Source organism: Pogona vitticeps, chromosome 4, assembly GCF_051106095.1.
Source record: "Pogona vitticeps strain Pit_001003342236 chromosome 4, PviZW2.1, whole genome shotgun sequence".
Taxonomy (NCBI): domain Eukaryota; kingdom Metazoa; phylum Chordata; class Lepidosauria; order Squamata; family Agamidae; genus Pogona; species Pogona vitticeps.
This window is the reverse complement of record NC_135786.1, coordinates 35,627,793-35,655,211: the sequence shown is the minus strand read 5'-3', so window position 1 is coordinate 35,655,211 and position 27,419 is coordinate 35,627,793. Positions and strand designations below refer to the sequence as shown.

Below are 27,419 nucleotides of genomic sequence, written 5' to 3'. Positions count from 1 at the left end.
AAGTACTGTGGGGAGATATAAGCAGCACACTATTTTGCTATGCTTTTTTATTCCAGCCGAGGCAAGGAGAAACCTACAAAATCACTTTTCCCAGTAGTTCCAGAAGCAGGAACACTAGATGGAGAATGAAGCCCCATTGTCATGGCTGAGCTTGAGCCAGAGGCTAACCCTCTTGGGCCAGCCATGTTGACCCATCAATGTGTTGTCAAGCTTGGAGTGATTTAACTGAGGAGGAGGAGGGATGGCTGGCTCTAGGTTGATGGAGTGCCTCTTAAAAGTCTAAAAATCTTGAAGAGGATACAGAGCTTGACTAGGGTGCTGTCCTTGTAAAAGGCTACAATTTAGAAGCAGATTTTGTAGAAGGAAGTTGTTTGCTTGGAGCTCTCCATGGTGCTGCATCTGCAGGTTTGTCTTACACTTCTTGTCAGGCTCAGAGAAAGGTAGGGCAGGACCTGGCCTTCCCCATCTTGGCACCCTCTGCATGTATTGAATTATAACACATGCAATCTCCAGCCGCTGTTGGAAGAACTGCTTTATAGGCATGGAGGAAGAGTGGAATTTATATAAACCAAAGAAACGATTCCCTCAGTTACAGATGATGTCTGGTATTAACAGTAATTTTAAAGCTTTGGGAGAGAAGAAGGCCCACCCAGATATGGTGATATTGGGGAAATAAGTACCAGAAGATCAGTATGCAACATGCCTTTGACAAATGGGTCATTTCTGCTTTCTCAGCTTTCAGAAACATACATTCAATTTCACTGATTATAATCACAACGCGTTTCCGAAAATAGATTGCTAAGAAACGTTCATTCTGACATGACAGAGTAAAACATTCATGCAAATGAAGCAATTGCTGCAAATTCTCTAAGCGGCTGCTAATCGCGGCATAATCTCCTCTAAATTATTTCTAATCATAGTTAGCTCCAGCATTCCTGAATGGAATGGTTGTTAAATCGTGACTACAGAATCAGTGTCTGGGGACTTGCTACTAAAGTGCATTTCAGAATCCTCTCTTTCAATCACAAGGCTGTAGTCAGGTCACGTCTGCTTTAAAAAGCTGATTTCAGGAGTCCCCCCTCCCAGCTAATAGCACTTTCCCATGAAAATTAGCCATGAAGATGCAATGTTAACATAATTTTTAAACAGACCAAGGAAGTCAGACTGAGGAAAGAGTAATCTATATTTATTTATGTCTTAACAAAGATCATTACACTCAAAATCAATTTTCTGTCATTCTTGTGGCTATCTTATTTCTGTTTTTTCTTCTTCTGTGAATTACTGTTCTCTTGTTTCTGGTCTGGTATATATTACTTCCAGATATATTTACCTGAACAAATTTAAAACTGTCTGGTGCCTCTGCATGCTTCTCTAAGATAATGCTCTGGAAATAAGTATCATTGTTTAGGGAAGAACATTAAAACTTCAATATCCTCTCACTATTTAGCATACAAACTATGTTTAGGGTTCAGATGTGAATTTGAGAAACATTGTAGGAAATTTTGTTAGAAATCTGTCCAATTATTTTCTTCAGAATTGTTTGGTTTGCTACTGGTGGGCATAGGCATGGGATGGAGTATTTGGAAGAATTTATTTTGCATATGAAGAAAATTCGGGATTCTGTAATACTTGCTTTGTTTTAAGTACTTTGAGGCTATTGATCAACTTCATGAATTTAAATTAAATACAAGTCAACTGTCGCTTGCAAATAGAGTATCCTAAGCGTATTACATGGAACAGAGGTCCCCAACCCCTGGTCAGTGGTCCAGTGCCAGTCCGTGGCCTGAGCCAGACCGGGCTGCGGAGACAGACCTCCTGCAACACCCCCACACGCACACATACCTGCACAGCTGATTTGTGCATGTGTGTGCTCTAGCGTGCGCGTGCCGCGCCACCGTTTGCACATACGCTTGAGCGTGCCCCCGCACAAGCGCCGTACCGCCACTTGCGCATCCATGGCATGTGCTTGTTCGCACATGCGCACGAGCGTGGCAGGTGCCCTGCCTTCCCCAGCCAGTCAGCGAGGTGAAAAAGGTTGGGACCCCTGACGTAGAACATTATGCACCAGCAGTTGAACTCAGATCAAAAAGAAATTAAAGAAAAAAAAATACAATTACTGATACTCAGCTTGGTCCTACCAGTCACACACAGATATTTAATAATGAAATTAACAGAAGCTCTGTGGAGATGTTAAATACAACAAGTGATGGGAGATCTGATCACAGTGTTTGTGATCAAATCTCCCATCCCTTGTTTGACCTCTTCTCTATGTAAATATTGTCATATTTGTATTAGAATCCACACATTTATTCCTCTTTAAGTACACACTAAAATCCATATACATTTACTGGACTGGTGTGACCTTGATTCTCTCCTCCTGTTGGATTCAGTGACTACAAAGGATTGTTATTAGCATTGTTGATGTAATAGTCAGGTCTGTGTCAAACTACAGGGCATTTCCACCAAAACATAAGGGCTCTGCTGGGTTACACCTGAGGTCTTCCTCAGAGATGTGAAGATGTTGTCCTGTCATAGTTCACTGTTGGCAGAAATGGCTGGGGCAGATAGGAATTGGCACCATCTGGGAGGCTACTTATTGTCTAGCGCTAGTTTATCTTGTCTAGCACACTGTTTCCTCACTGTGGCCAATTTGATGTCTTCAATAAAGCTCATAAGTGGGGTAGATTGGAAAATGCAGCCTGTTGTTCCCCACTAACTGGCATTTATATGTGTACTGTCTCTGAACCTAGAGGTTAGCATATAAGCCTCCTAATGTAGTCTTTTGCAGGATAAACTGATTCCTGCATCTTAAGGATTGTTCATGATGGCATGAGCAGCCCTAATCACTTTCAAATATATCTGGGAAGATAATTAGTCATTTTATAGTGGAGAAAAATGAGGCACATAAACAGTGGAGCGGGCCCTCATTAGATTTTAAAAACTATTATTTTTTGCTAAAACTATATTTTGAAAACCTCACCGAAGAAATATTATTTACTGTATAATTGCTACTGCAAAGTGGCTGAAATCTGATTGAATACTGACACCAGTTTAAGTCTGTTGGTGTACATTTTAGCAGCAAATCACCACTAAATTAAGAAGTCTGAGATTGTATTTCCTGTTGCATGCCAAGCCATGTAAATACTATATCACAGGAACTGCAACACTCAGCTTGTTAATTAGGGATGAATAATACCATTCTAGCCATTGTTTGCTGCATATCCGTTCTCTGGTGGATTGTGGTATACTCTTGCATATAGATCTAAAAATAAATGCATGTATCCAGTGCTTATTTCAAACATGTATCATATGCCCTGATGTGGAGGTCCTCTCAATATGTGCATGTAATGGCCAGCCACCATCTACGATGGCATAACATGAAATAATATAAAGTCTTTCTCTGTTAACTTGCTTTTTCTTGACCCTGTGGGATTCAGTCAAGCTTCTCCTTCTTCAATAATGCCTCCTTCTTCAGTATATCAACGAACAACAACTCAGGCTTAACTTCAAGAGGTTCATTCATTGGTATTAACAAACTCAGGCTCTCTTTCAGCTTTAAGAAAAGTAGAACTTTTATTGGAGTTGGTCATAGTGACAGGCCTCCCACTAGCATCTCACCTGACCAATTTGCAGCCTTTTTGAAATCAAAAGTGGAGGCCATCCATCAGAATCTTACCCCCTATTTGAAAAGAGTGGATCAAGCTGAGATGTCTTGCCCGATGAGTCTTAACCACTTTCAGCCCCAGATGTGGTGGGCAGAGTGTTTGACCGCTGTCATGCCTCCTACTCCTCCCTTGCCCCTTGCCCAGCTTGGCTAATCAAAGCAGCCAGGCCTATAACATCTGAATGGGATACGGCAATAATTAATGGGTCTCTCCAGACACTCTTTAGGCCCATTAGGAAGAAACTGAGCTTGGCAGTGGACGATGCTGGTAATTATAGGCCCGTCACCAATGTTTCTTTCCTCAGCAAGGTAGTCGAGAGGATGGTGGCCGATCAGCTGCAGGCTCTTCTGGATGAAACCAATGCCCTGGATCCATGCCAGTCGGGCTTCAGGCCATGCCATGGCACGGAAACAGCATTGGTCTCCCTGTTTGATAACCTATTGAGGGAGACCGGAAGGGGCAAAATGTCTCTGCTGGTCCTCCTTGATATTTCAGCCACCTTTGATATTGTCAACCACGGTAAACTCCTGGGGAGGCTCTCCAAGTTGGGAATCGGTGGCCTTAAATTCTTCCCATCTGAGTTGCAAGTCTCTTTCATGGTGTTTTCTGAGGCTGGGACATGATTCTTTAATACACTTGCAACAGGCAACAACAAATCCTCCATTACATAAGAAGGAGACACATTCAAACTTGTAAACAGATTTACTTGTGGAAAGCCCATTCCATGTTGGGCTCCCATACCCTTTTGCCAGGTCTCTCTGGATTCTGGATGGAGGCTAAGCCTTCCCAGGGTTGCTCCCAGGCATTTTCTATTTTCCCAGTTGTTAGCTTCTCTAGCAAACCTTTCCCTTCCTTCCTTCCTTCCTTCCTTCCTTCCTTCCTTCCTTCCTTCCTTCCTTCCTTCCTTCCTTCCTTCCTTCCTTCCTTCCTTCCTTCCTACCTACCTACCTACCTACCTACCTACCTACCTACCTACCTACCTACCTACCTACCTACCTACCTACCTACCTACCTACCTACCTACCTACCTACCTACCTACCTACCTACCTACCTACCTACCTACCTACCTACCTACCTACCTACCTACTCACTCCTCAGTTTTCCCAGTATGGGGGTTTTCTTACCGGACTCTCTTGCTGCTCCCTTTGGGCTTCTTCTCTGGGCACTTTCGGGGTCACCCATTCCCCTGACCAGGGATCCTCTTTAACAATTTCTATTCAATCCTCTTCCTTCTCTCTCTCCTCTGATGTTACCCAAAACCTCCACCGCAGCTACTGCCCCTCCTTCCTCCTTTCCTCCCTTTTCGTTCCCTTCTCCTGCCAAAACCTTCTGATGATCTGCTTCCTGGGTTTCTTAATTTCTCTATATTCAAATTCTAATTGCCCGCCATTCTGCTCATCAGTTTTTTCATTTCAGATGTGGTTATGTCACCTGTTTTCAGGGGAAGAGACAGCACACCTCCTGGTTCTGCTCTGGTCTCACAGACCCACATATAGCATAGTAGCTGCTTGTTAAGTCTTCAGGTTTCCACAGCGTTCAGAGCTCATACTGTGACCAACACAGTAAGTTTTGTCCACAGTAAGTTTTGAGACAGGTTGCTGTTGCTGCTACCTGGTTCGGATGTGGGCAGATGGTAGTCAAAACGACTAAAAGACAGGGCAGAGTTAGAAAACTGTAGCTACTCACAGAGTCCAGTCATTCAGACAAAAGAGCTGGCTTGGCTGTCAAGGCTTCATTTGGTGGTAGTTCGAGCTGATATTATTAAACCTGGAAAGGCAGGTAACTAGGCTAGAATTGCAGCCTAGAGGGTGCCGTCTCTGTGTAAGGTCATGTCTGTTTGATAAAATAAGTCAGAGAGCAGGTAGTGCAGAAGATGAGGTGCTTGAGACCATAAAGGCCATGGTTTGAGATTATCTCTCCCCTAGCAAGTCATAGGCCCATGAGAAGAAAAAGATGGGGAGGGAAACTCATGCAACCAGATTGAATCATGCTTATTTTAGAAAACCAGGCCCAGATACGAAACTTAAATGATGGACCAAAAGCAGTTGTGGTTGAAAATAAGAACAAATTTTGTGGAAGGGTTTTAATGTATTTTACCAGTGATATAGTTCAAACTGTAAAACCATTGCAAGTCCAATTTCCAAGGAACATATACAGTCCCGGAGTGAAAAATAATAAAAATAGAGTAGCCAAAATCCTGTTGCTTTCTTACACAGGTGGAAGACAAATGGCATAACAATCACTTGCCTCCAGCCAACAATTAACAAGTTACCACTGCAGGTCTTGGGGGTGCACACAGCCAGTGGTTTAGCATGCATGAGAAATCCTGCAGGGACCGTTAACAGCCAACTAGAAGCGGGTGAATGTTACATCGTTTGCCTTCTGCTGTGTAAAAAACCAACAGGATTTCAACCACTACATGGAGTAGTTCATTCACTTAATTTACTTATTTTTGCTTCTTTTAAAACAGTGACACTTTCAAGATTGCCCTTGCAGAGACAGGGTAGAAAAGGGCTCTGCAGTCTTGTATTTCCATACTTGAACACTTTTCTTGGAATCTTGCTGAAAGTGGTTTTCAGCCATCTTCTACTGTCCTGTTGAAGCAGATGGGATGTAACCAGATCCTGCAGGCAAGGCCAGGACGTTTGTAATCCAATTAACATAGCTCTTGTCCAGTCTTGATTTTCTTTGTTCCAAGAACACTCAAGAGTGCCAGGCTGCCTGCTTCTCATGTAACTTCATCACTCTCACCATCCTGCCCCCACCCCTACTTTTTTCTCCCTTTGAATATTAAAGCCTGAAGAAGAGGTCTTTGTTGCATGATTCCATGTCATGTTGAATATGAGTTGCTGGCATGAAAATTATTGCTTTGACTTCTTGTACAGGAACTGTACATGTTGCTATACACATTTGTATATTGTAAATATATATGTACATATATATTTCTGTTTACATTTTAAAAATTTGTGCTGAGTTTTGTAGGTGTTAATCATTTTTTAAAGCAGAAGAAGAATTCTTTGTCATATGCTGATTTAATGCTAATTCTTAATACCAATTTATATTATATAGTATTTTCTATTAAAACATAATATGCAACTGTGGTTGACAAAAACAAACTAGGTTAATTGAAATATAATATGAAGTCATGGATTGTAGTGACTGTAGCATAGTTTCAAAATGACAATTGGCATTTGAGACAAACAGACAAGTCATGGATCAGAACTTTTGCCTCTTTTCCTCCACCTTTTTGAGGATATCCCATCCCCAGATTATCCTGAAGAGTGACTTTAAGGACAGAGCAACATGCCAGACCATATTTTATCAAGTCAGTTTGCAAACTGAGTTCCTAGATCCTGGTTTGGCTGCTTGAAAAGTATAGTTTGTTGTGTGTTGATGGGGTTAGGTGGTTTTACATTAATTCTGAACAATTTCCTGATGTTTCTGTGCCGAATTTGCAAGTAGTCTATGTGCTACATTTGTGTGTAGATTTTAAGTGTCCTTTGCAGTTAATTTCAATTTCTGGTTGTGCTAGTTTTTTGATGAAGATGCATAAAACTTATAAGCTTTATCATAGTGTGGTTTGAAATGTTTGGGCTGTGAATTTCCCCCTGAAGCTGTTGAGTGTTGTACACTTGGAAAAAATGAGAGGTTCTTGTTCATTTGCACCAAGCATATGTCACAGCAGAGGACTGATCTGCATGAAACAATATATTATATTCTTGGTGCTGTTTTGTTGTAATGTGATCTGGCTCTTGCTAATCCCATTCCTTTTAGATGTTTGTTTATGTACTGTACTTTTGAAGAAGGACTTTGTCTGAAATATGTTGGGCTCATAATAAATAGTTTCTCCCAGCACCTGGACTGTATTCCTGGTTCTATACATAAATCACAAGGAGGGATATAATGTGGGTGGGAAGCAAGTACTTGTGCCTTTTCTCCTTCAGTACTGAAAGCAATTTTTCTTTGGGTGGAACTATACTTAGTTCCTCTCCCAACACTTCATACCTAGATTAACATTTTCTTTCAGCTCCTGGCAACAGAATTAAAAAGTTTCAACTGGTCATCTTAGATTGACCTAGAGTACACTTCAGGTAAAAAAATTAAATCCAGACTATGACATCTTGTTTGTCAGTGTGGCACTCCTTACTGCTTAATACAGAGTTAGTGTTCAGATAAAAGTGTCTGAAATTTGGATCTGAAGTCTGGAGCTAGAGCTTTACAGAATACCTGCTGAGGAATCAGTTAAATCTGTCTTATCTACCTTGTGTTGCCACTTCCAAGTCCTCATCAGACCTCCTTTTTCTCAGTTTCCTAGATAGGGGAAAGTCATGGTGTTTGTGTCTTGGCCATATTTAATTTTGGTTTTTATTCTGGAATTTACAAATCCTGTATTTCAGCATTTTTGTATGAGGTTACTAGTTGGGTTACTATGTAAAGATCTTGGCCCTTTGTTTGTTTGTTTTTGTTTTGAGCTCTTATATATGGTTATGTAGTGGCATTTGTGTAGAGAATAGAAAAGCTGAAGTTTTTACCCTGAGGGTCACGGTGATGGTGCTTTGTTGGTCTTGCTGTTATGTGGTACCAGCGGCATGGGTGATACTTTATACAGGTACTTCTCTTCCCCCCCCCCAAACTTGCAATTTAAAGTTAATTAAAGGAAGTACATAAGAGGAAGGGGATTGTTCCTAAAAATGCTTGATATTCATGTGTTAGAAGTACAGGCATTTTTGAAAATAGAAGTAACCGAAGGTGATCTTCATGAATTGAAGAAAATGGCTGTGAACGTGAAGGAATTTATACGCAGAAGATGTGGCTTTATCAGGCCCATGATGAGTCATATGTGCTGAAGGAAAACCAATTTATGTAGCCAAATCTTATAAACTTTACAATAGCTGCTAAGAAGAACTTGAAAATGTTGACTTCTGCCTTGTGGGAACCTGGATGTTGCTGGGAATCCAAAGTGTACATGCTTTGCATTTTTATTAAGTGCTTATATTTATCCCCTCCTTTCTTGCAGCACCCTTTACATAGCACAGATTATTTTTCAGCATGAGGGAAAGTAGTCTTCAAAGTTGGCTTTTGGAAGAAATACAAGAGACTGTTGTGGAAAGGAACCTTCAGTAGGAGGTTTTTGTATCATGACGGATTTCCTCTAGAGAAACTGTGCTTTTGGAGCACGAAGGCACAAAGGGGTGGTCTTTTAGGGTGACATTTGAAACAGGAGCACCAATCACATGGTGGCATGCTGAGGCCACTTGCTGTGTTACGCATTCTGATATTCCTCTGATGCTCTTTGCTTCTGCAGCACGGAGCAAGGACCAACTCCTGTTGAGAAGAAGAAAAAAGGGAAAAGGAAAAGTGACACTCCAGTGGACAGCCTAGAGCTGGATCAAAGTCTCCTTTCTGTGTCTGGGCAGAGCCCTGGGGAGTCTGCTGAATCAGCTGACAGCCAGGTATGCTTGGCCCTCTCATCTTTATGGGGACAGAATCTCTTGAACAATCACAGCTACTGTTATCGTGTGTGATTTTCTAACTGTGTGTAGCCAGTTCCTGTTCAATTAGTGATAGTTGTGTTTTTTTTAAATTGGAGATTTCCTTTTTTTACATCATGAATTCTATATATAGGGAGCCTCAAAGAATGCATTCAGAAGATTACATCTTGTGGACAAGAACAGTAGTATGGGAAGCTGCTAAACTGTATTCATTTAAATTCAAGGGCCTTGCTTTTGTATTGTGTGATCCCTTTTCTTCATGGACTGCATGGTCTCTTCAGTTCTTGTGCTTGCTTGTGCCTGTGTCTTCAGTGTGGAAGGGATTGCCGCTCTCGAATTGGCCTTCTCAGCCAGACTAGATGCTGTTCCAAGTCCTCCATACAGAGCATGTTACCATAGTCTCTCAAGACTGAAGGATGCCTAATCTTGTGCCTTTGATATAGACAGTTAGGGACCATCACCAGTATATGTGATTTTTAGGGGCAGATGTGCAGTATTTATGTATGTCCTCTTAAAAAGAGCAAGACCTTTCTATCTTGACATGCTATCAGGTACAAATGGTATGCAGAGTAAGTTCTCAACTTCACCGCCTCCTTCCAAGCATTTTTCTAGTGAGTAATATTGTGGGTGAAGATGCAGGATAACCTAGAAAAAGTGAGGGGGGACCTGTTGCCCTCAAGATGTTATTAGATATGGTACCGTAGAAGTTACAGCACTGCAGCATCTGTAAGGCAACAGTTTTCCTGTCTTCAGTTCTAGCTTCATCTCAGGAGTGCTATAGGTTCTTTACCTCTGAGTTAAAGGACAGCTGAGTGTTGGTCTGGTGAAGTGTAAAAAAAGCACATGTATTTATGGATGAAAGTGATTAGAAAGCTGGTACAGAGTTTGAAAGACAGCTAGAGGGACTGTCCTGAGCTGAAGTCAAGGCAGTTTCACACTTGCATCTTCAACACTTAATAATACTATCAGCCAGTGGTGAATTGTACATACATCAATGGGCCTTAATCAATGAAAATTTTATATTCTTTCATTTTTACTTGGAAGCAAAGCTTTTCCTTCTACACATTTCTCTGTGCAGTCACAAGGGCTAAGTACTACAGCAGTTTGAAATCAGGAGACATACAGTGGTGCCTCACGTGACAATGCTAATTCATTCCAGGGAAATCGCTGTAGAGTGAAAACGTCGTCAAATGAAATAAAAAACCCATTGAAACGCATTGAAAACCGTTCAGTGCATTCCAATGGGCTGAATACCTGCTCGTCCAGTGAAGATCCTCCATACGGCGGCCATTTTCGGTGCCTGTAAAGTGAGGAATCCGTCCTAGTAAACAGCAGGGGGCCATTTTCTTCAGCCGGCGGCCATTTTGAAACCCGACAATCAGCTGTTTGCTGATTGTCGTAAAGCAAAAATCGGTTCCTGAAGCAGGGAACTGATCATCACACAGTGAAAAAAACCCATTTAAAACATCATTTTGCGATTGCAAAAGCAATCGCAAAAACGTCAACGTAAAGCAGATTCATCGTAAAACGGGATAATCGTCCAGCCGGACACGACTGTATGTGTGTGAACTGGCTCCCAAATGCACTAATATTGACCAGAAAGTTTCTGATCTGAGTAGATGTCAGAGAAGCATACCAAATGGAACTTTCTGTATACTTTACACACTGTATACACACGTGTAAAAAGAACTGTGTGAAAGTGAACTCTGAACTCAGCAGGGAATTTACTTGGAGAGTTCTTAAACATGAAGGGAGTGGTGGGTTGCTCACTGCCAACTCCAGGAAAAATAAAAGTGGGCAAAACAGATTTGGGGAAGGTAGATACAAGTTGTGTATAATGTCTGTGACCAGAGAGTTGATGATGACAATTATTTTCTTCTCTGCTTTCTCAGCACTGCTTAGGGACTTGGTGGAGAGGTCTAGGAGCAGGTACTGTAGTTATAGAATCACAGTGAGACTGATTAGGGCATTTAAAGGAACAGAAGGGTGGGATTTGACTAAGTTATATATATATAGAGAGAGAGATTTGGGATTATTTTTAACTATTTCCCAAATGTTATATATTAAACAGAAACTTATTCATTACCTGTTGTGTGACTTGAACAGGCTATAGTTTTCTTTACTGTCTGGGATTTATAAAACCTTTCAGCATGGATAGATCTGTACTGTAGAACTGCTTCCTTTTCCAGTGGAGCATCATATCAATGACTGGAGTGCAGGGTTCATAGAGTAGACACCAACTTTACTTTGAGTGTGCAGTTGTTGAACTTATGGGGTGTTTATCGGGTCATTGCCTATATCTTACAAAATATTGGGTAGCTACGTTCTCAGTGCTTTAGTTTTGCAAGGGCTGGGAGAATATTTGCTGAGTTCTGGGAAGTGTGCCTGCCATTTGTGGTTAGATGGGTACATGCTGGATCTTACCTGATCTTTGTTTTATATGCAGAAGCGACGCTCTGGACGGCAAGTAAAGCGCAGAAAGTACAATGAAGATCTGGATTTCAAGGTGGTGGATGACGATGGAGAAACAATAGCTGTACTCGGAGCTGGCCGGGCTTCTGCACTGTCTGCATCTACCTTGGCCTGGCAGGCAGAGGTATGGCTTGAGCTATTGAAGAAACAGTTTTTGCCTCTTTGTATCCATGTAGTGAAAGGTTTCTTGCTTGTATAGAAGAGAAATTAAATAACCATGTGGCTCATAGATGTATGGGCTGATACTTTCAAATGTTTGAAAGAAGACATAAATATGCATTGGTGCTATGGTCAAATCCATGGAGGTTTTTTTTTTTTTTACCAACTCAACTTTCATAAACAAGTGAGCTGAAGTCCAGTTGCAGTTATCAGACAAAGATTCTTTAGGTGTTGGAATACACTATAAATGCAGTGTCAACTTCATTTTGGTCATTTTTGGGTAATGGAAGAACCCACATGCAAATCAACCTAATTCAGGGGTGATCAACCTGGCGCCTTCCAGGCATTTCTGATGACAGCTCCTTTGTTCCCTGAGCATTGACAGTACTGGGTGATATTTAGAGAACTTTTTTGAAGAATGTGAGCAATACTGGTTTGATTGCCCCTGAGTTAAATGACCTGAGCTCTGTGCTTTAGAGTTCATGTGGACTCAGTCAGAAGAAAGTCCTGCCGAGTTTATTGCCAAGAAAATGTGCTCAGTGGTGTAGCCTTCACTTCCTTCAATGTTTACAGCTTTGTAGTCTTCATTCATTTCAGGCTTAAACTGACTTGACCTCTGAATATTTTGTCTTATTTTTTAGAGGCCAGATACTTTGGAGCATTATATCTGATCCACAAATAGTGTAGTTTATTGCTGAAAGCTTTACTTTTAATTGTAAAAAAGGTAGAACGTTCCTAAATAATGATAGCCATAAGATGTAAAGGTAAAGGTTCCCCTTGCCATTTTAGTCCAGTCGTGTCCGACTCTAGGGGGCAGTGCTCATCCCGTTTTCAAGACATAGAGCCATTGTTTGTCTGAAGACAGTTTTTGTTGTCATGTGGCCAGCGCAACTATACACGGAGCGCCGTTTTACCTTCCCACCGAGGTGTTACCTGGCACCTATTTATCTACTCACATTTGCATGCTTTTGAACTGCTAGGTTTGGCAAGGAACTGGGACAAAGTGACAGGAGCTCACTCTGTCACGTGGATTCGATCTTATGACTGCTGGTCTTCTGACCCTGCAGCACAGACGCTTCTGTGGTTTAACCTGCAGCGTCACCATGTCCCTCAGCCATAAGATGTACAAGTAATAGAAAAGTGTATATTGGTTCCATTTTCTAAGCACACCGTTTGTTTCTACTACAGTATTTTCTTTTTTACTGAACATGGGATATGTTACTTTTTTTCTAACTTGTGAGAAAAAAAAGACAAGGCAATATTTATACATATTTGTTGTACAAATGCATCTGCTGGGGAACCCTCATGGGTTGTAAGTCTGTGCATGCATGTAATGGCTGCCTGGTCTCTCTTGCTTGGCCTCTCCGGTAGGTGAGAGTGGTTGAATGACCAGGAAGTTATCAGAGTAGGAAGAAATTGTGTTGTGTCAGAACCTAAACTCTGGCATGTCTCTCCCGTGCATGTCAAGATCTGCAAGTCAACCATAAATACTTGCTTAGGGGGGACACATTACAAGTTTGGACATAATTGTTAACCTGTCGCATCCTCGTAAGTTCCTGATTGCTATTATTGTTCCCACTCACGGAAGAACCACACTTCTTATTTGATGTTCTGATTGAATATAATGCATACATATTTAATCTGGAGCATTGGCAGTTTCATGTTCTTCTTTCTCAGCTTCAATAAAAGCACAGATAATGATTTTCTAGGAAGAAGCTTTTCATGCGATTTGAGCCCCTGAGACAGTAGGGGTGCCACTGACCTTTTCTTGTCTTGTCTTCGGATCCGCAGGAACCTCCTGAGGATGATGCCAACATCATTGAGAAAATCCTGGCATCTCGAATGGTGCAGAAGGAGGTGAGTGTTTTGCTTGTCTTCAGAGCCCTATGCAACCTCTTTATCATACAAGTATATAGAGGAGAAGATAAAATACTATGGGTAGTTATAATAACATATATTTATATATCATAAGGCAGGGGTAAAGACCCTGCATTTCTCTAGATGTTGTTTGACTCCCATTTCCCATACACCCTACCCAGGATAGCCAGCATCTAATGCTGGGAAATTTAGTCTAGCAATATCTCAAGGGCCCCATGTTCCTTGTCTCTCTTGTAAAGTAAATCTGTACCGAATTCTGTTTCTGCAGCCCCTAGCCCCATTGTATTTCCTTCTCCCACCCAAAATGTAAATTGCCACTACTAGAAGCCCTAAGAGCAACAATTCATCTTTTGAATACATTACAGGACTCTTCTGCAGTGTTTAACAAGAGCCCATCAGTTTTTCATAACTGGAAGTGGAGAAGTCACTTCCAATTTCACTCTCTCCTCCCCCCCCCTTCATTTGTTGCCATTCCCTGTGGTCCTGAAAATTCCATGGTGAAAATATTGGGCCCTAGTCTGCTAAAGCTGCTCATCTCTGATATAAGGATGGAAAAAGAATGTTGTTTAACCATTATGCTTCCTTCTGAAAGATTTGCAATTTTTGTTTAAATAAATTGACTTTTTCTTAGCAAGTACTAATGCTGTGCCCTCAATACTGATGGAGGGCAATTCCAAAATATAACTCATTATCAAAGGTTATGTCCATGTGGGACTGGGGTTGTAGAATCCACAGCACATCTGTTTCTGAATTACAGATTTCTGAATTAGTTTCACATGGGAGCAAGAGGCAGAATATTGCACCTGATTCTGATACAGATTCCTGATAGATTCAATGCAGGTCTTGTAAATATACATCTAAATTGGAAGAGCCCCTTTGTTGTAGATACTGTAAATGTTTAAGATATTATAATTTGTATTAGATCCAAGATGTTCAGGGAGATACAGACTACAGTGGACCCTCGACTTACAGACGGCTCGACTTACAGACTTTTCGAGTTACAGACTTCTCTGGCTGCAAAATTTAGATTCGACTTGCAGCCAGAGAATCGACTTACAGACCAGAAAAAAACCAAAATGGAATAAAAATAGAATAAAAACCACTGGTTATGGGATTAATCGGTTTTCAGTGCATTGTAGGTCAATGGAGATTCGACTTACAGACTTTTCGACTTGCAGCCACCATTCCAATATGGATTAATTCCTTAAGTAGAGGGTCCACTGTACAGTGTATTCTGTTATGTAATGACTGTTTTGGGTTTGTTATTTGTCTCCGTGTGTGTTCTGTATGATTGATAAATCAGTAAAAACTTTAATACAATTTTATTTAGAAAAAAGTTTCTAAAATAGTTAGAATTTTCATTATTGTTTTGGGATTGACAAATTTTGGATTGACAGATTTTGGTTGGCTTAATAGCCAACTCAAAGGTTTTTTTTTTTTTAACTAGGATCTATCTTTTCTGCAAGGAGGCAGGGTATTGTCCCTGAACATGTGCCTGGTCCCAGATGCAGCAGAAGATGATTGGGGGGGGGGGAATGGCTTCCCTTTTGAGCATTTAGCATTGAGCTAGGAAAGAATAGCAGAAAACAAATCCTACCTTAGCAGCCTAGAGCTGGAGTGGGCTTCAGAGAGCCCAGGACAAGTGAGAGCAGTGCAAATCTGTCTCACTGCTGCCATCAGAGGCCGTTCAGGTGTCCAAATGATGCTTTGAGCTTTGAAGGCCCAGAGGCAAGATTTTAACTTGGAACTAAGTGCAAAACAGAAGTACGTCAGCTTGTTGAGCCTCTGCATCTCATGGGTATACTGAGCTTGAAACTCCTCGATGGCAAGGAAGGAAGCCCAGAGAGCTGTGTCTTCCATCTCTGAATTGTGGGAGGTGGAATGCTGATGGGCTTCCTGTCAGGCTCACCTGAGCAAGGAGTGTGAATGAGAATATAGAAGGCTTGTCCCTTTTTCCCTGAGGACCTTGAAACCAGCCACCTTCCTTGAAACCAAATTGGAATGCCTTTCAAGTCTAAGATGACACAGATTCAAGTGAAAGTATAAATAATTTAAAGGGATTATGTACAATTATTTCCTTTGTTCACTAAGGGCTGCCTAGTCTAGGGGTCCCTTAAGTAGCCTTCCCCTGAAATACACAGTAAATCCCTACCCCTGAAACCTGTTTCATCACACTGTCTTGCTACCTGGGTTTATTGAAAGACTTAACTGGGGATAGGAATGTTAAAAGGTTGCTTTCACCTAATAGGCTCCTTGGGTATTCACCTCTGATTGTCTTGTCAGCTGAGCTCCAGCATTGTCCCTGTAACTGTCAGGCAGGAAGGTGCTTGCCAAATCTGTTGTATTCTGTTACATTAGAAAAGAACCCATTTTAGGAGAGATGGCACTGGCCATACAATATAATCCCTTGCTAGCACTTTAATACTTACTGAACATTTGTTATTGTTTTAGACTTACCCTGGAGGAGCAACTTACGAGCAGGAGGAGTTCTATGTAAAATATCGCAATTTGTATGTATAGCACATGTTTCTTCACCCTGTGATACACCTATGCTTTACCTGCCCAGAACACATACATAATTTTATCCCACCCTCATTTGTTTCTCTCCTTAGGGAGCAAGTGCTATTTGCTTGCACCTGTTTTCACTCTTAACTCTATTTTACTTTCTTTGGGAGTCAGGTGGTCTTTATTTGGGTGGATGCCTGCAACCTCATTCTTTGCTTTGCTGTGAACTGTCAAGTTTTGTTTGCCTGCCACTGTACTCTTCTTTCTTTCTGTTTCTGGTTATGTCTTGTAAGACCCTGGTTGTGATGACATCCAGTGTCATTGCTGTCTTATTATTCATTTTTACGTACTAATAATGAGGATCTCTCTTAATCTACAGTTCTTACTTGCATTGTAAATGGGCCACAATGGAGGAGTTGGAAAAAGACCCACGCATTTCCCAGAAGATTAAACGTTTCCGCAATAAGCAGGCTCAGATGAAGCACATTTTCACTGAGGTAAGAGGTGAACCCACCAGTCTGGAATGATACTTGGTTCTGAGAATATTTGACGCGTCACTTTGTGAACACATTAGTGGGCAAGCTTTCTCCTGTGTTAACATGTAAGAGGCGCTGCTGTCTTTGGAATCAGAAATGTGACGGATTGACAAGAAGGAAGGTTCCAGGAATGACCAAAGTTTTATAAGATTTCTTCTTCCACTTTCATCAGCGGCTTTGCAGGAACCAAATAATTGGGCCCAGCCCTTATGAGAGAAACTGGACTTAAATAAGGAACATTTTCAGCCATTAAAAATGGCAGTTCGTTTATATTTTTCATTTAACAAGGAGTTAGAGATCACACTGGACCCTCAAATTGAAAACTGCTGCTAATGGAAGCATCCAGGAGGAAGAAGGCAGTTTGGGGCAAATATTTCTCCCTGCTCGCTGTGTATTTACATTCTTAAACTTGAGGGCCATAAACATGCCTATGGAGGATTCATGCGGCCTACAAGCTACCACCCTGGACTTATAGATACACATACATATATTTGAGCTTTGCTAGTACATCAGTCCTACTTAGCATCACATCTGATAATGAATTTAAGTACTAGATTTTGTTCAGGGCTTATTTCCTGCTTTCTCTGGACATGTACCTACTAAGTACAAACTGGGGCAATATTAAATTGAAATTGCTTTCTAAGGATGATTATGAGTCGGAATTTTAAGCATTTTGTCTGATTTATTCATACAACTACTCCTCCGCTGAAGAGACTAAGGTCCTCTCTTCCAGCTTCCTTGCATGAAATCTAGTACTGTTTCTGGGGTCCATAGTTTTTCATGCATTAGCACTTACATATTTTAAATTGATGCTGTCATGCCAAACAGTCACATTTCTGTATTCTTCTTTGTATTGACACCTAAGAAGGAGACAGGTGAAGCATAAGCAAGGATAAATCGCTGCCAACACTCTGGAGCAGAGCAGAGAACTAATGTGTCATCACATACTGTATTCAATTAAAATTCAGCAAAATGTCAACAAAAACTTAAAATTCATTAATTTATTAAATACCATCAGTACCGGTTTTGAGTTACAGTTTGCATTTACTTTATTTGGCAATGTTAGTAATTTTGATTTTTTAAAAAAGTGAATAATTTACAAATTAACTAATTAGTGTTTTGATGTTCACCAATGAATTTCCTTTAATGAGTTTAAGATTTAACTTGGTAATGCTAACACTAACATTTCCATGGTTTAACTTAGAAATGCAGAGTTGCTATGTCACAGTTAGTTGCAAGCTATCAGTTTACAGTGAGGTCTCGACCTGTGGAATTAATCCGTATTGTAACGGGGCCCGTAGATCGAAAAGTCTTCAAGTCAAAAATGCATTCCCCATAGGAATGCATTGAAAACACATTAATCCGTAACCCGCCCAAGAAACACACCCCCCCCACACATAAACAAATTAAAAGTAATTTTTAAAAAAATTACTGTACCTTTTTGAAGTCTTCAAGGGGTCCTCCGCTGCAGCCATCGCCGCTGCTGGAGGACACTCAGGGCTTTGGCATGGCTGCCGGAGGCCTCTCAGAGGTCCCCTGCTGCCGCCAATAGTGCTTCAGAGGCACTATTGGCAGTGGGGGGAGACACATCCAAGAGGCCTCCCATGGTGGCGGGGAAGGCCTCTGGAGGTTCCCGCGCCACTGCCGCTGCTGCTGGGAGCTGAGCCGCGCCGGGCAATCCCGGCCATGCTTAGACTCCTACAGCCTACAGACTGGAAGGGGGAGTCGGGGAAAGCGCCATATTCAAATTTGGCACTTTCCCCGCCTCCCCCTTCTGGTCCATAGGTCGATTCTCTGGCCGCAAGTTGAAGTTAAAATTTGTGGCTGGAGAAGTCCGTAGGTCGAAAAGTACGTAAGTGGAACCGACCGTAAGTCGAGACTCCCTGTATACATAACTTGCAGAGGCTTCAGCATTCTACTAGTGATTCCTTTTTTAATCCCAATGTGAAGTTTTTGCATTAAGGGCAAGGCACAGTAGAGATTTGTTTTCTGTATGATTGCATGTTAACAGATTCCAGGAATCAAGTTAGCCAAAATTTCTTTGGGATTAAGATAGGTGGATGTTCCTTTTCTTACAATTGTGGCTATTAATGGCTAAGGACAAGGAAGAATTATTTAAATTCACATTCTGATAATCTGTCCTCTCTTATTCACATACTCAGAATTTCGCTATTCCATTCTCAGTGCTTACCTCCCCCACCAAATTTTGTTTACAAAACAATGTTTATAAAAATGCATTATATTAGAGAACATTAAATAATTATATTAGGAATTATAAGATGCAAAAGAGTATAAAAACTGTTTGCAAAATATGTAGCAAGCATGCATGTATTTCAGGAAATGCATATTGAAGTAGGTCAGTTTTGTTTTTGTTCTTTTCAGTTACAAACTGATACATAAGTGGAGTAGAACAAACTGTGTACTACAAAAATTAGAAACCAAAAGAAATCAATTACCAGTCTGTTCATCCTTTTTAGTGTCTTTCCATTAAAAATACATAGTATGCACACTGCCTTTCCCAGTTTGCACCTAAAAGTTTATTAAATTTTGTAGAATAATCTGGTCCTATGCTAAAAAACAAAACAAAACCCTGCAAGTCCCTTAAGGGTTCAGTACAAACAGCTTTAAAGCCTAGTTAATTTTCATTTCTTTGTTGCTCTTCTTTTCCTGGTAAAATCAAAAACCTTGAGGACTGCATATGTGGATTTCCTTCCAAATAAGAGAATCTTTCTAATCTTGCTAGGTGCTCCCCCCCCCCCCCCGGCTTAGTGTGATCTGGTTCTTTGTCGATGTCTGACAGTTCCTTGTTTTTGATGGGAAACAACAAGACAGAGGGTTCTTTAAATACAAACTCTTTATTAACAAAACTTGGTGTTTCTCAATGACCACCTCAACAGGGTCAATATGTTCAACACCAACAGAAAAATCTGTCCATAACAACGGCAACGTTTCTTCATAACTATTTTTCTTTAACGGAAAGCCTGTCCAAATCGCTCCTGGTCCATTGGCTTTCTCAAACAGCCACTCCTCACCGCACATATCGTCCCTCAGCAGGGATGACGAGACCAGTCTCCTTCAGGCGGCTTCTTGTTCGGCCGAACCGGTCCTGGTCAGATCACCTTCTTCCAAGGACCCCGTCCTCGAGGGTACACTAAGACCGTCCATTTTTCTGGTCCTAGTCCTCCTATGATCGGTTTTCCTTCTTCCCCTTTTATCACTGTTTCTTTGCATTCCCCCCTTTCACAGCCCAATCCTTCTGTGGTATCTTAAACACTCTTGTTTCTCCTTCTATCTCCTGCCATTCTTCTTCTAACACCACTACCTTTCCTCTGATATTAAGAAAACATCTATCTCCCTTCCTTTTCCTCTCCCCGACTCCTCCCTCTCTTTTCCCGCCTTTAACTCTTTCATCTTTTCTATAACTTTCACTACCTCTTCCTTTCTTGCCTCTCTATCCTTTTCCTCCTCTACAGACGTATGAGGGGACGGCTCTCTCTTCTCTTCTCTTTTATCCACCTGTTCACACTTAGGCAGGGACCAATAGAGAAGCAGTGTAGTAGTGAATTAAGGGTGTGAACCTCGTCTCAAGTATGTCCTGCTTTCAAGAGAACTGGATCCTGTCAGCAGTGGGGCAGAACAGTTAAAGCAGACACAGTTCTCATTTAAGGCTCCTTGTGTCTCACATTCTTGTTTCCCATCCAGATGCCAGCGGAACTCCATATCCAAAATAACACCCTTCCTTCATTCTAAATGCATGCGCCTGCACAATTCTGAGAATGTAAAGGCCTGAGGGGAAAAAACCAGACACATTTGGCGAGGGGGTGAAAACGTCTTGTTCTGTTTTTGCCTTTTCTACTGTTTTTGAGGAATGGACAGGAGGTAGTTGTGGAATTGAGCTGCAACGTGCCTTTTCTGGGAAAAGTAGAACTAGAGAATTTTCTGGAAAATTGTCCAGAAAATATATCAGTGCTCTAAATAATGTTATCTAGTTTAGCATGTTTGGTATGCTATTGAAGAGTGTTAGCAACAGAGGACAAACTAAGCATAAGACAAACTAAGCATATTGTGCACAGGAAGGAATTGTTGCGCCTTATTTTTCAGTTATCTCATGGCAGCTAAGCACTAGGGTTTGTTGATGCTTGCTTTGGAATAATAGCTTATAGAAGTTCATATCCTGTATCTAAGCCATCTAACATGATTGATTGCTGTACAGAAAATTATGGGATAAATACAGACTGATATGGTGTGGAAATGTTTCCATGGAAAGATAAAGCATCAGGAAGATTTTCCACCTCATATGTCTGGAATTGAGGAAAAACAATTTTTTACTGTTTTCCTTGTGTTTTCCTCTTCTTCTCTCTTTCACACATCCATATCTAAGACACAGGCAGAGTCTTTTGAGTTCTTCCATCTACAGCATGGACAATAAAAGGCTTAGGTAGAAATCTCTCTTTATGTTCCTTGGCTGCTCACTCCCATTTGCCCGTGCCTTGGCTCATAGACTAGAGTCAGCAGCTGAGGCATTGGCAGAGGAGAAAACTGCCAGAGCTTTCGTTGCCAAAGCCTTTGTTGTTTGCACCAGAGCCTGATAAAATGTCTTCTGGCTGTGTTTCAGCTTTGATAGGAATTAGGTATTAGATAGAACCAGTGATGCTGGATCTTCAGCCCTTTCCCAATCCAAAGAATATCTCTAACATTTTATTTAAAACGGAATGTGGCTGAACAGAGAAGTAATGCTTTCCTGTTGCCTAATGTTAGAGGTTGTACACCTGCCTGCCTGTGTAATCTTATGTAGCATTACATAGTTGTTGAGCTCTTGGATAATGGCTTCTTGTTGAGCCCAGTCACAGCCTATGATATTTCTTTCTGTTTCTGGTGAGAAAGGTTATATTGTGGTAGTTGCAGCCCCAGCCCCCTAAGTGTCTTGTGGCATTTTAACGATCAGCACATTTTATTTGGCATAAGCTTATGCTTGCTGACTCAGCAAAAGAAGACTGCATGGATTTTGAAGATTGCAACTAAAAACCCCAAAATATTGTTTTTGCCACTAATAAACAGAGCTGCCTCACCCCAAAATGGTTGCAGTCGAAGGCTTGCGTAGTGTATAGTTTAGTGCAATAAACAGAATGTATTAAATTGCATGCTGTTTAGCTATATGGTGTGAAAAACCACAAACGTTTGATGAAGTGGGCTATAGTACTCAGAAACATGTGCCAAATAAAACCTGTTAGTATTTAAGATGCCACAAGACTTTTTATATGTTTCACTGCACCAAATAACACATTGTCTCCCCATCCCAAGCAACTGAGGGGAATTCTCTTTACTGTGTGTGGCATGAAAAGCAATCAACCTTAATCTGGCAAAATGGTCTAGCAAATCTTATGCCAAATGTAACTTGTTAGTTTTTAAGGAGACTTTAGACTCAGTCGTTATTACATATCTCTATTGTTTTTATTTTCTGTTCTTCCAGCCTGATGAAGATCTATTCAACCCAGACTATGTGGAGGTTGATCGGATCTTGGAGGTGGCTCACACAAAGGACTCCGACACTGGAGAGGTACATGTCGTTTCTGGCATGATTTTTATTTGTGATTTATGGATCCCCAATCCCTTCATTTTCACGGTGGATCATACAGCGGAAAACAGAGGGAGTTTTGTTAACAAAGTACCAGAATATGAAGTTTTCCATTCATCCATCTGCAGTTTGACAAGAGAACTAATGTGTGGTAAATGCAAAAATCCATGCAGTTTGTTCTGTTGACTTAGCAAGCCCAGTGCCAGACACAAAAACTGAAAAGCAGTGGTTGTCCGAGAGTGAATCTCTGCTGGAAATATTTAATTTTTTTCCAACTGAAGAGGAAGTTTGTTCCTGGAACTTTGTTCTTGATGCATGTGAGTACTATGAATGAGGCATCTAGACCCGCAGGTGGGTAGATGGTGAAATATGGGATGGGTGTTGTTGTTTTTTTTTTTAGAGCTTTGTGTATATAAATCAAATATTTCTGAGTACAGTGGTGCCTCGCACAACGAGCGCCCCGTAGAGCGATGAATTTGCTCTACGAGGATGTTTTTTTGATCGCTAATGCGATCGCAGAGCGATGGCCTCTATGGCCGAAAATCGCACAGCGAAGGTCGGTAAGCGTTTTGCTTACCGACCTTCGCTTTGCGACCCGCCGATCAGCTGTTCGGCGGGTCCAAAATGGCCGCCAGAAGCCTCAAAATGGCCACGCGCAGCGTTTTCGCGCCCTCGTTAAGCGAGGGGAGGGCGCGAAAATGGCTGCCGGCCATTGGAAAAGCATCGCTGTACGGTGAGTAAAGCTGCTATTGGAATGCATTAAACTAAGTTTAATGCATTCCAATGGCTTTTTCCTTCCCGTACAGCGATGCTTTCACACAGCGAGGGTTAATCCGGAACGGATTAACCTCGCTGTGCGAGGCACCACTGTATATAGTTTAACTTAAATTCCTTCACATAACCAGAAACATTCATATTCATTACAAATGCCATGCCTTGCCTCCATTATTCCTTAGCTGCCAAGACTTAAATAAAGGATGATTCCACAGTGACACTTTCCTTTGAGCATAACTACCTGTGGAAAAGGGTGCCCAGTATGGTGTAATGAACAGAGCAATGGACTGGGACTCAGGAGACCTGGGTTCGATTTCTTGGCTCTGCCAGGGAAACTCACTGGATGTGGGGTGGTGGAACTGGCAAATCCACTCCTTAAATATCTCACCTAACTTGAAAGCCCTATTAGCATCACTATAGGTTAGTCCTGACTTGATGGCACATAACTCCCAGTGGAAAACTTGATATGTCTTCTGTCCCTGAGTTGGTGTTTGAATTGGTGTTGGGGAAATGCAGTTACAGGTCCATTTTAATCTGGTTATTACTGTGTTTCTCCATTGGAAGAAATGCATTTCAGTTTTAGAGCATGTGCAGCATTGATTCCTTGTCTGAGAAAGGGCCTGGGCAAAATTTACTCTGGTGAACCACTTCCTCCCTCAGTGGGCGTTGAGTGTTTTACATGTCTCCACCCGCAGCTCTCTAAGCAGATGGAAATGGTTGGGTATAGTCATCCTTTTAATTTTCTGCAGTGATCCAGAGTGGTACTAGGGTGGTGACAATGGTAGAAAGCAAAAAAGGAAAGCCAGGGCAGGGAAAAATTAGGAAATGTAGCGCATCAGCGAGTGCTCCTGTAAGAATGTAAAGTGACTGGTGACTAGCTGAGGATACCAAATGTACTGATCTGTACCATGTATTTTTCACATAGAAGGTCCCAGGTTTAAGCTGACATCTCCAGTTGGGGAGAGCTTCTACAGTGGGGTCTTGACTTGAGAACTTAATCCGTATTGGAAGGCGGTTCTCAAGTCAAAAAGTTCTCAGGTCAAATTTGCATTTCCCATAGGAATGCATTGAAAACCATTTGTTCTGTATCTGCTCTTTTCCGTCCATAGAAACTAATGGGAAGCTGCTATTCTGCCTTCGACCACTAGAGGGGGATATTTTGTTTCTTTTTTTCTTAGGTCCAGAAAGGTTCAGGGAAGGCAGGGAAAATACAGTCCAGGCAGTACAGTACCAGGCAGTCCGAAGACTGTCTCCCAATCCACTCTCTAAACGCTGGGAGGAGTGAGGAAGCAGACAGGCACCCTTTTCACTGGCCAACAGTTAACTGAAAGTTCAAATTTTGCACTTTCCCTGCCTTCCACGTGGTTTTTTTCAGTTCTTAACTCAAATCTAAGTATGTAAGTCAAGTCAATATTTTCCTATGAGAGTGGTTCTTAAGTCAAAACGTTCTTAACTCAAGCCGTTCTTAAGTCAAGACCCCACTGTATATGAAACTAATAAGATGCTTTGCCATTGTAGGTAATACAGAGCTACAGGGCAGCTTTCTATATTTATGTATATATGAATCGAATTGTGTTGGTATAAGGTCCATGCTCCTGCTTTTTCCAGCAGAAAGCCTCCCTGAAAAGCCACATCTTCCATTGCCTCTTGAATGTCTACAGGGAGGGGGCCAGGCAAAGCTGGTTCCACAAGCTTGTGGCCACCTCGAAGAAGCTCTACCTCTAGTAGATTACTGACGGGCCTCTCATGGGGTGGCCATCCGAAGGAGCCTTGCCTGTAATGATCTAGTGGGTTGGGCAGATCACATTGGGGAAAGACAATCTGACAATTAACATAAGCCCAAACCATGGACAGCTTTGTACCTGAGTGTCAAAACCTTGAACCTGATCCGGGACACAATAGATAGCCAATGGAAGCAAGCCAGAACCAGGGTGATACAGTCAAACATGCTCTGATCAACCACCAGTCTGGCCCCGCCGCATTCTAGACCTGTTGTATTCTCCAGATCAGCATCAAGGGAAGCCCCACGTAGATTATGAGTTGTAACTAGGAGCCCTTTTGTTCCTCAGTGTGATCTGAATTTATAAAACAGAAGTTTATGCTTGGAATGTTGTAATAATATGTAACTAACATGTTAGGTTCCCCACAGTCATGGTGCAATCTAGGGTCTTACATCATTTAGTAAAGTCTGATTTGAATGTTTTCTTCTCCCTCTCTTTCACATTAAGACTCTAACCAAGACGTCAGTCTTTCCTTCCCCCTTCTTTTTGCAAGGAGAAATTTGGAGATCTTGCAATTGCGTGTGTGTGTGGTTTTTTTTTTAAAATTGGTCTAGTATTTTTTATTATTAGGGCTGTGCACTAGCACTAGAATTGGGATATGGAATTCACATTCAGAATTACAGCGCTTTGGATACAGGATTCAGAATTTTAGAAATACAGGATTTCCAGAAATCCAGAACTCGGTTGCAGTCAATATGAATGCTATTTGCATACAGGAAAAAAAGATCTACTGATGATGCTGTGTCCATTGTACTCCATACTGTATTGAGCCACTTAGAACATCAGGGAACTTATGCGAGGCTGTTGTTTGTGGATTATAGCTCTGCTTTTAATACCATTCTACCAAATAGGTTGTTTTTTAAAATGATCAACCTGGGATTACCTCAGGAGATCTGCATGTGGATAAAGGATTTTCTGACAGATAGGCCACAGTCAGTAAGGATGGGATCTCACCATTCTTCTACCCTGGTACTAAGTACAGGAGCTCCCCAGGGCTGCGTGCTAAGTCCCTTCCTCTATTCCCTGTACACACATGATTGCACCCCACTGTATAACACCAATGCAATTATTAAATTTGCGGATGATACGACAGTGGTGGGGCTCATAAATAAGAACAATGAGTCTGCTTATAGAAAGGAAGTACAAAGGTTGATACTTTGGTGTAAAGAAAATCATCTCACACTTAACATCAAAAAAACTAAAGAACTCATAATTGATTTTAGGAGGAAGAGATATGTACATTTACCACTGTACATAAACGGTGAGGAAGTGGAGAGAGTTGGTAGTTTTAAATTTCTGGGTACTTACATCTCAGAGGACCTCTCATGGACTATAAATGCCAACATGCTAATGAAGAAGGCACAGAAGAGGCTGTATTTCCTGAGAATGCTCGGCAAGTTAAATTTATCTCAGCATTTGCTTCTGTCATACTATCGTAGCACCATTGAGAGTGTCCTAACCTATGGCATTCTGGCATGGTTTGGGAGTAGCTCTGTAGCGGACAAAAAAGCTCTACAGAGAACCATTAAAATTGCCCAGAATATCATCGGGCTCCAGCTACCAACCCTGGATGACATCTTCACATCCCGCTGTCTAAGGAAATCACATAGCATCCTGAGAGACTCTTCCCATCCTGCTTATAACTTTTTTGAACTGTTACCATCTGGCAGAAGATATAGAACAATTAAGACTCGGACCACACGTTTTCTCAATAGTTTTTATCCCAGAGCTATAATTGCAATTAATAATGAGCTTAAAGACCACCAGTAGTGAATAATTAGTTGGACTGTGTAACTTGGCCTGCAGTGTAGATGTTTGTATTTTTAGTGGGGGACTTTTAGTGGGTGGGGAGTGTTTGGGAATTTTATGTGTGTGCATGTGTCTGGTCTCTGGGTGTCTGTGAATTTCGTTGTATGTGTATATACTTACAATGACAATAAATTATTATTATTATTATTATTATTATTATTATTATATATAGTCATTATTTCCCCATTTAAAAAATATCAGCTTGCTAGGGGGCTTCAGGGAAGCCCAGCAATGATAGGTTGGCCTTAAGGTAATTACATTTTTCTACAGATTCAGGTTCCAGATGTGAGAATTGTGAACTGACAATGTCCCCTTGCTTGAGAGAACACTCTCTGACTGGGCACACACTAATTTAGTAGGCAAAACTGCAATCCCACTGCCACCTGGACCAGATTTCCCCAGACAGATTCTTTCTCAGCCCAGTAAGACAAGGGATTGGTCTCTTTTGTCTTGCAGGGCTCCTGCATGTATGCCTCTACCTTTGCCTCTGCCTCTGTCATGTCCTTCCTCTGGCGGTTTGCCTTTGAACAACAAGTTCCTGCCATGCTCATCAAGACAGTGCCCCAGAAAGCTTGCCCTGTTGTTGCAGATGTGGTGGACTTGCACCGTAGAATACAACTGCTGATACTGCTGTGGGGGGTGCTATGAGCATTCCTAATTTCTTCCTGCCAGAATGTCTCTCCCCGCCCCCCGCCCCTTTCTCAAGAAATCACTCCGGGATGCCTGAAAAACAGATATCACATTTGCTTCTTCCTCTAGCAAGCAGAAACCT

General features: G+C 41.5%; 1 protein-coding gene across 5 annotated transcripts in view; it reads left to right on the top strand.

The window, feature by feature from the left end:
- Positions 1 to 27,419, top strand: part of CHD6 (chromodomain helicase DNA binding protein 6) — a 159,353-nt gene that overhangs the window by 78,315 nt on the left and 53,619 nt on the right. For all 5 annotated transcript variants that reach the window (XM_072997041.2, XM_072997039.2, XM_072997037.2 and 2 more), the window contains 6 exons: positions 8,972 to 9,119; positions 11,605 to 11,754; positions 13,581 to 13,646; positions 16,119 to 16,177; positions 16,552 to 16,669; positions 22,179 to 22,265. In XM_072997041.2, coding sequence (XP_072853142.2) covers positions 8,972 to 9,119; positions 11,605 to 11,754; positions 13,581 to 13,646; positions 16,119 to 16,177; positions 16,552 to 16,669; positions 22,179 to 22,265 — 628 coding nt within the window. The remainder of the gene's footprint in view (positions 1 to 8,971; positions 9,120 to 11,604; positions 11,755 to 13,580; positions 13,647 to 16,118; positions 16,178 to 16,551; positions 16,670 to 22,178; positions 22,266 to 27,419) is intronic.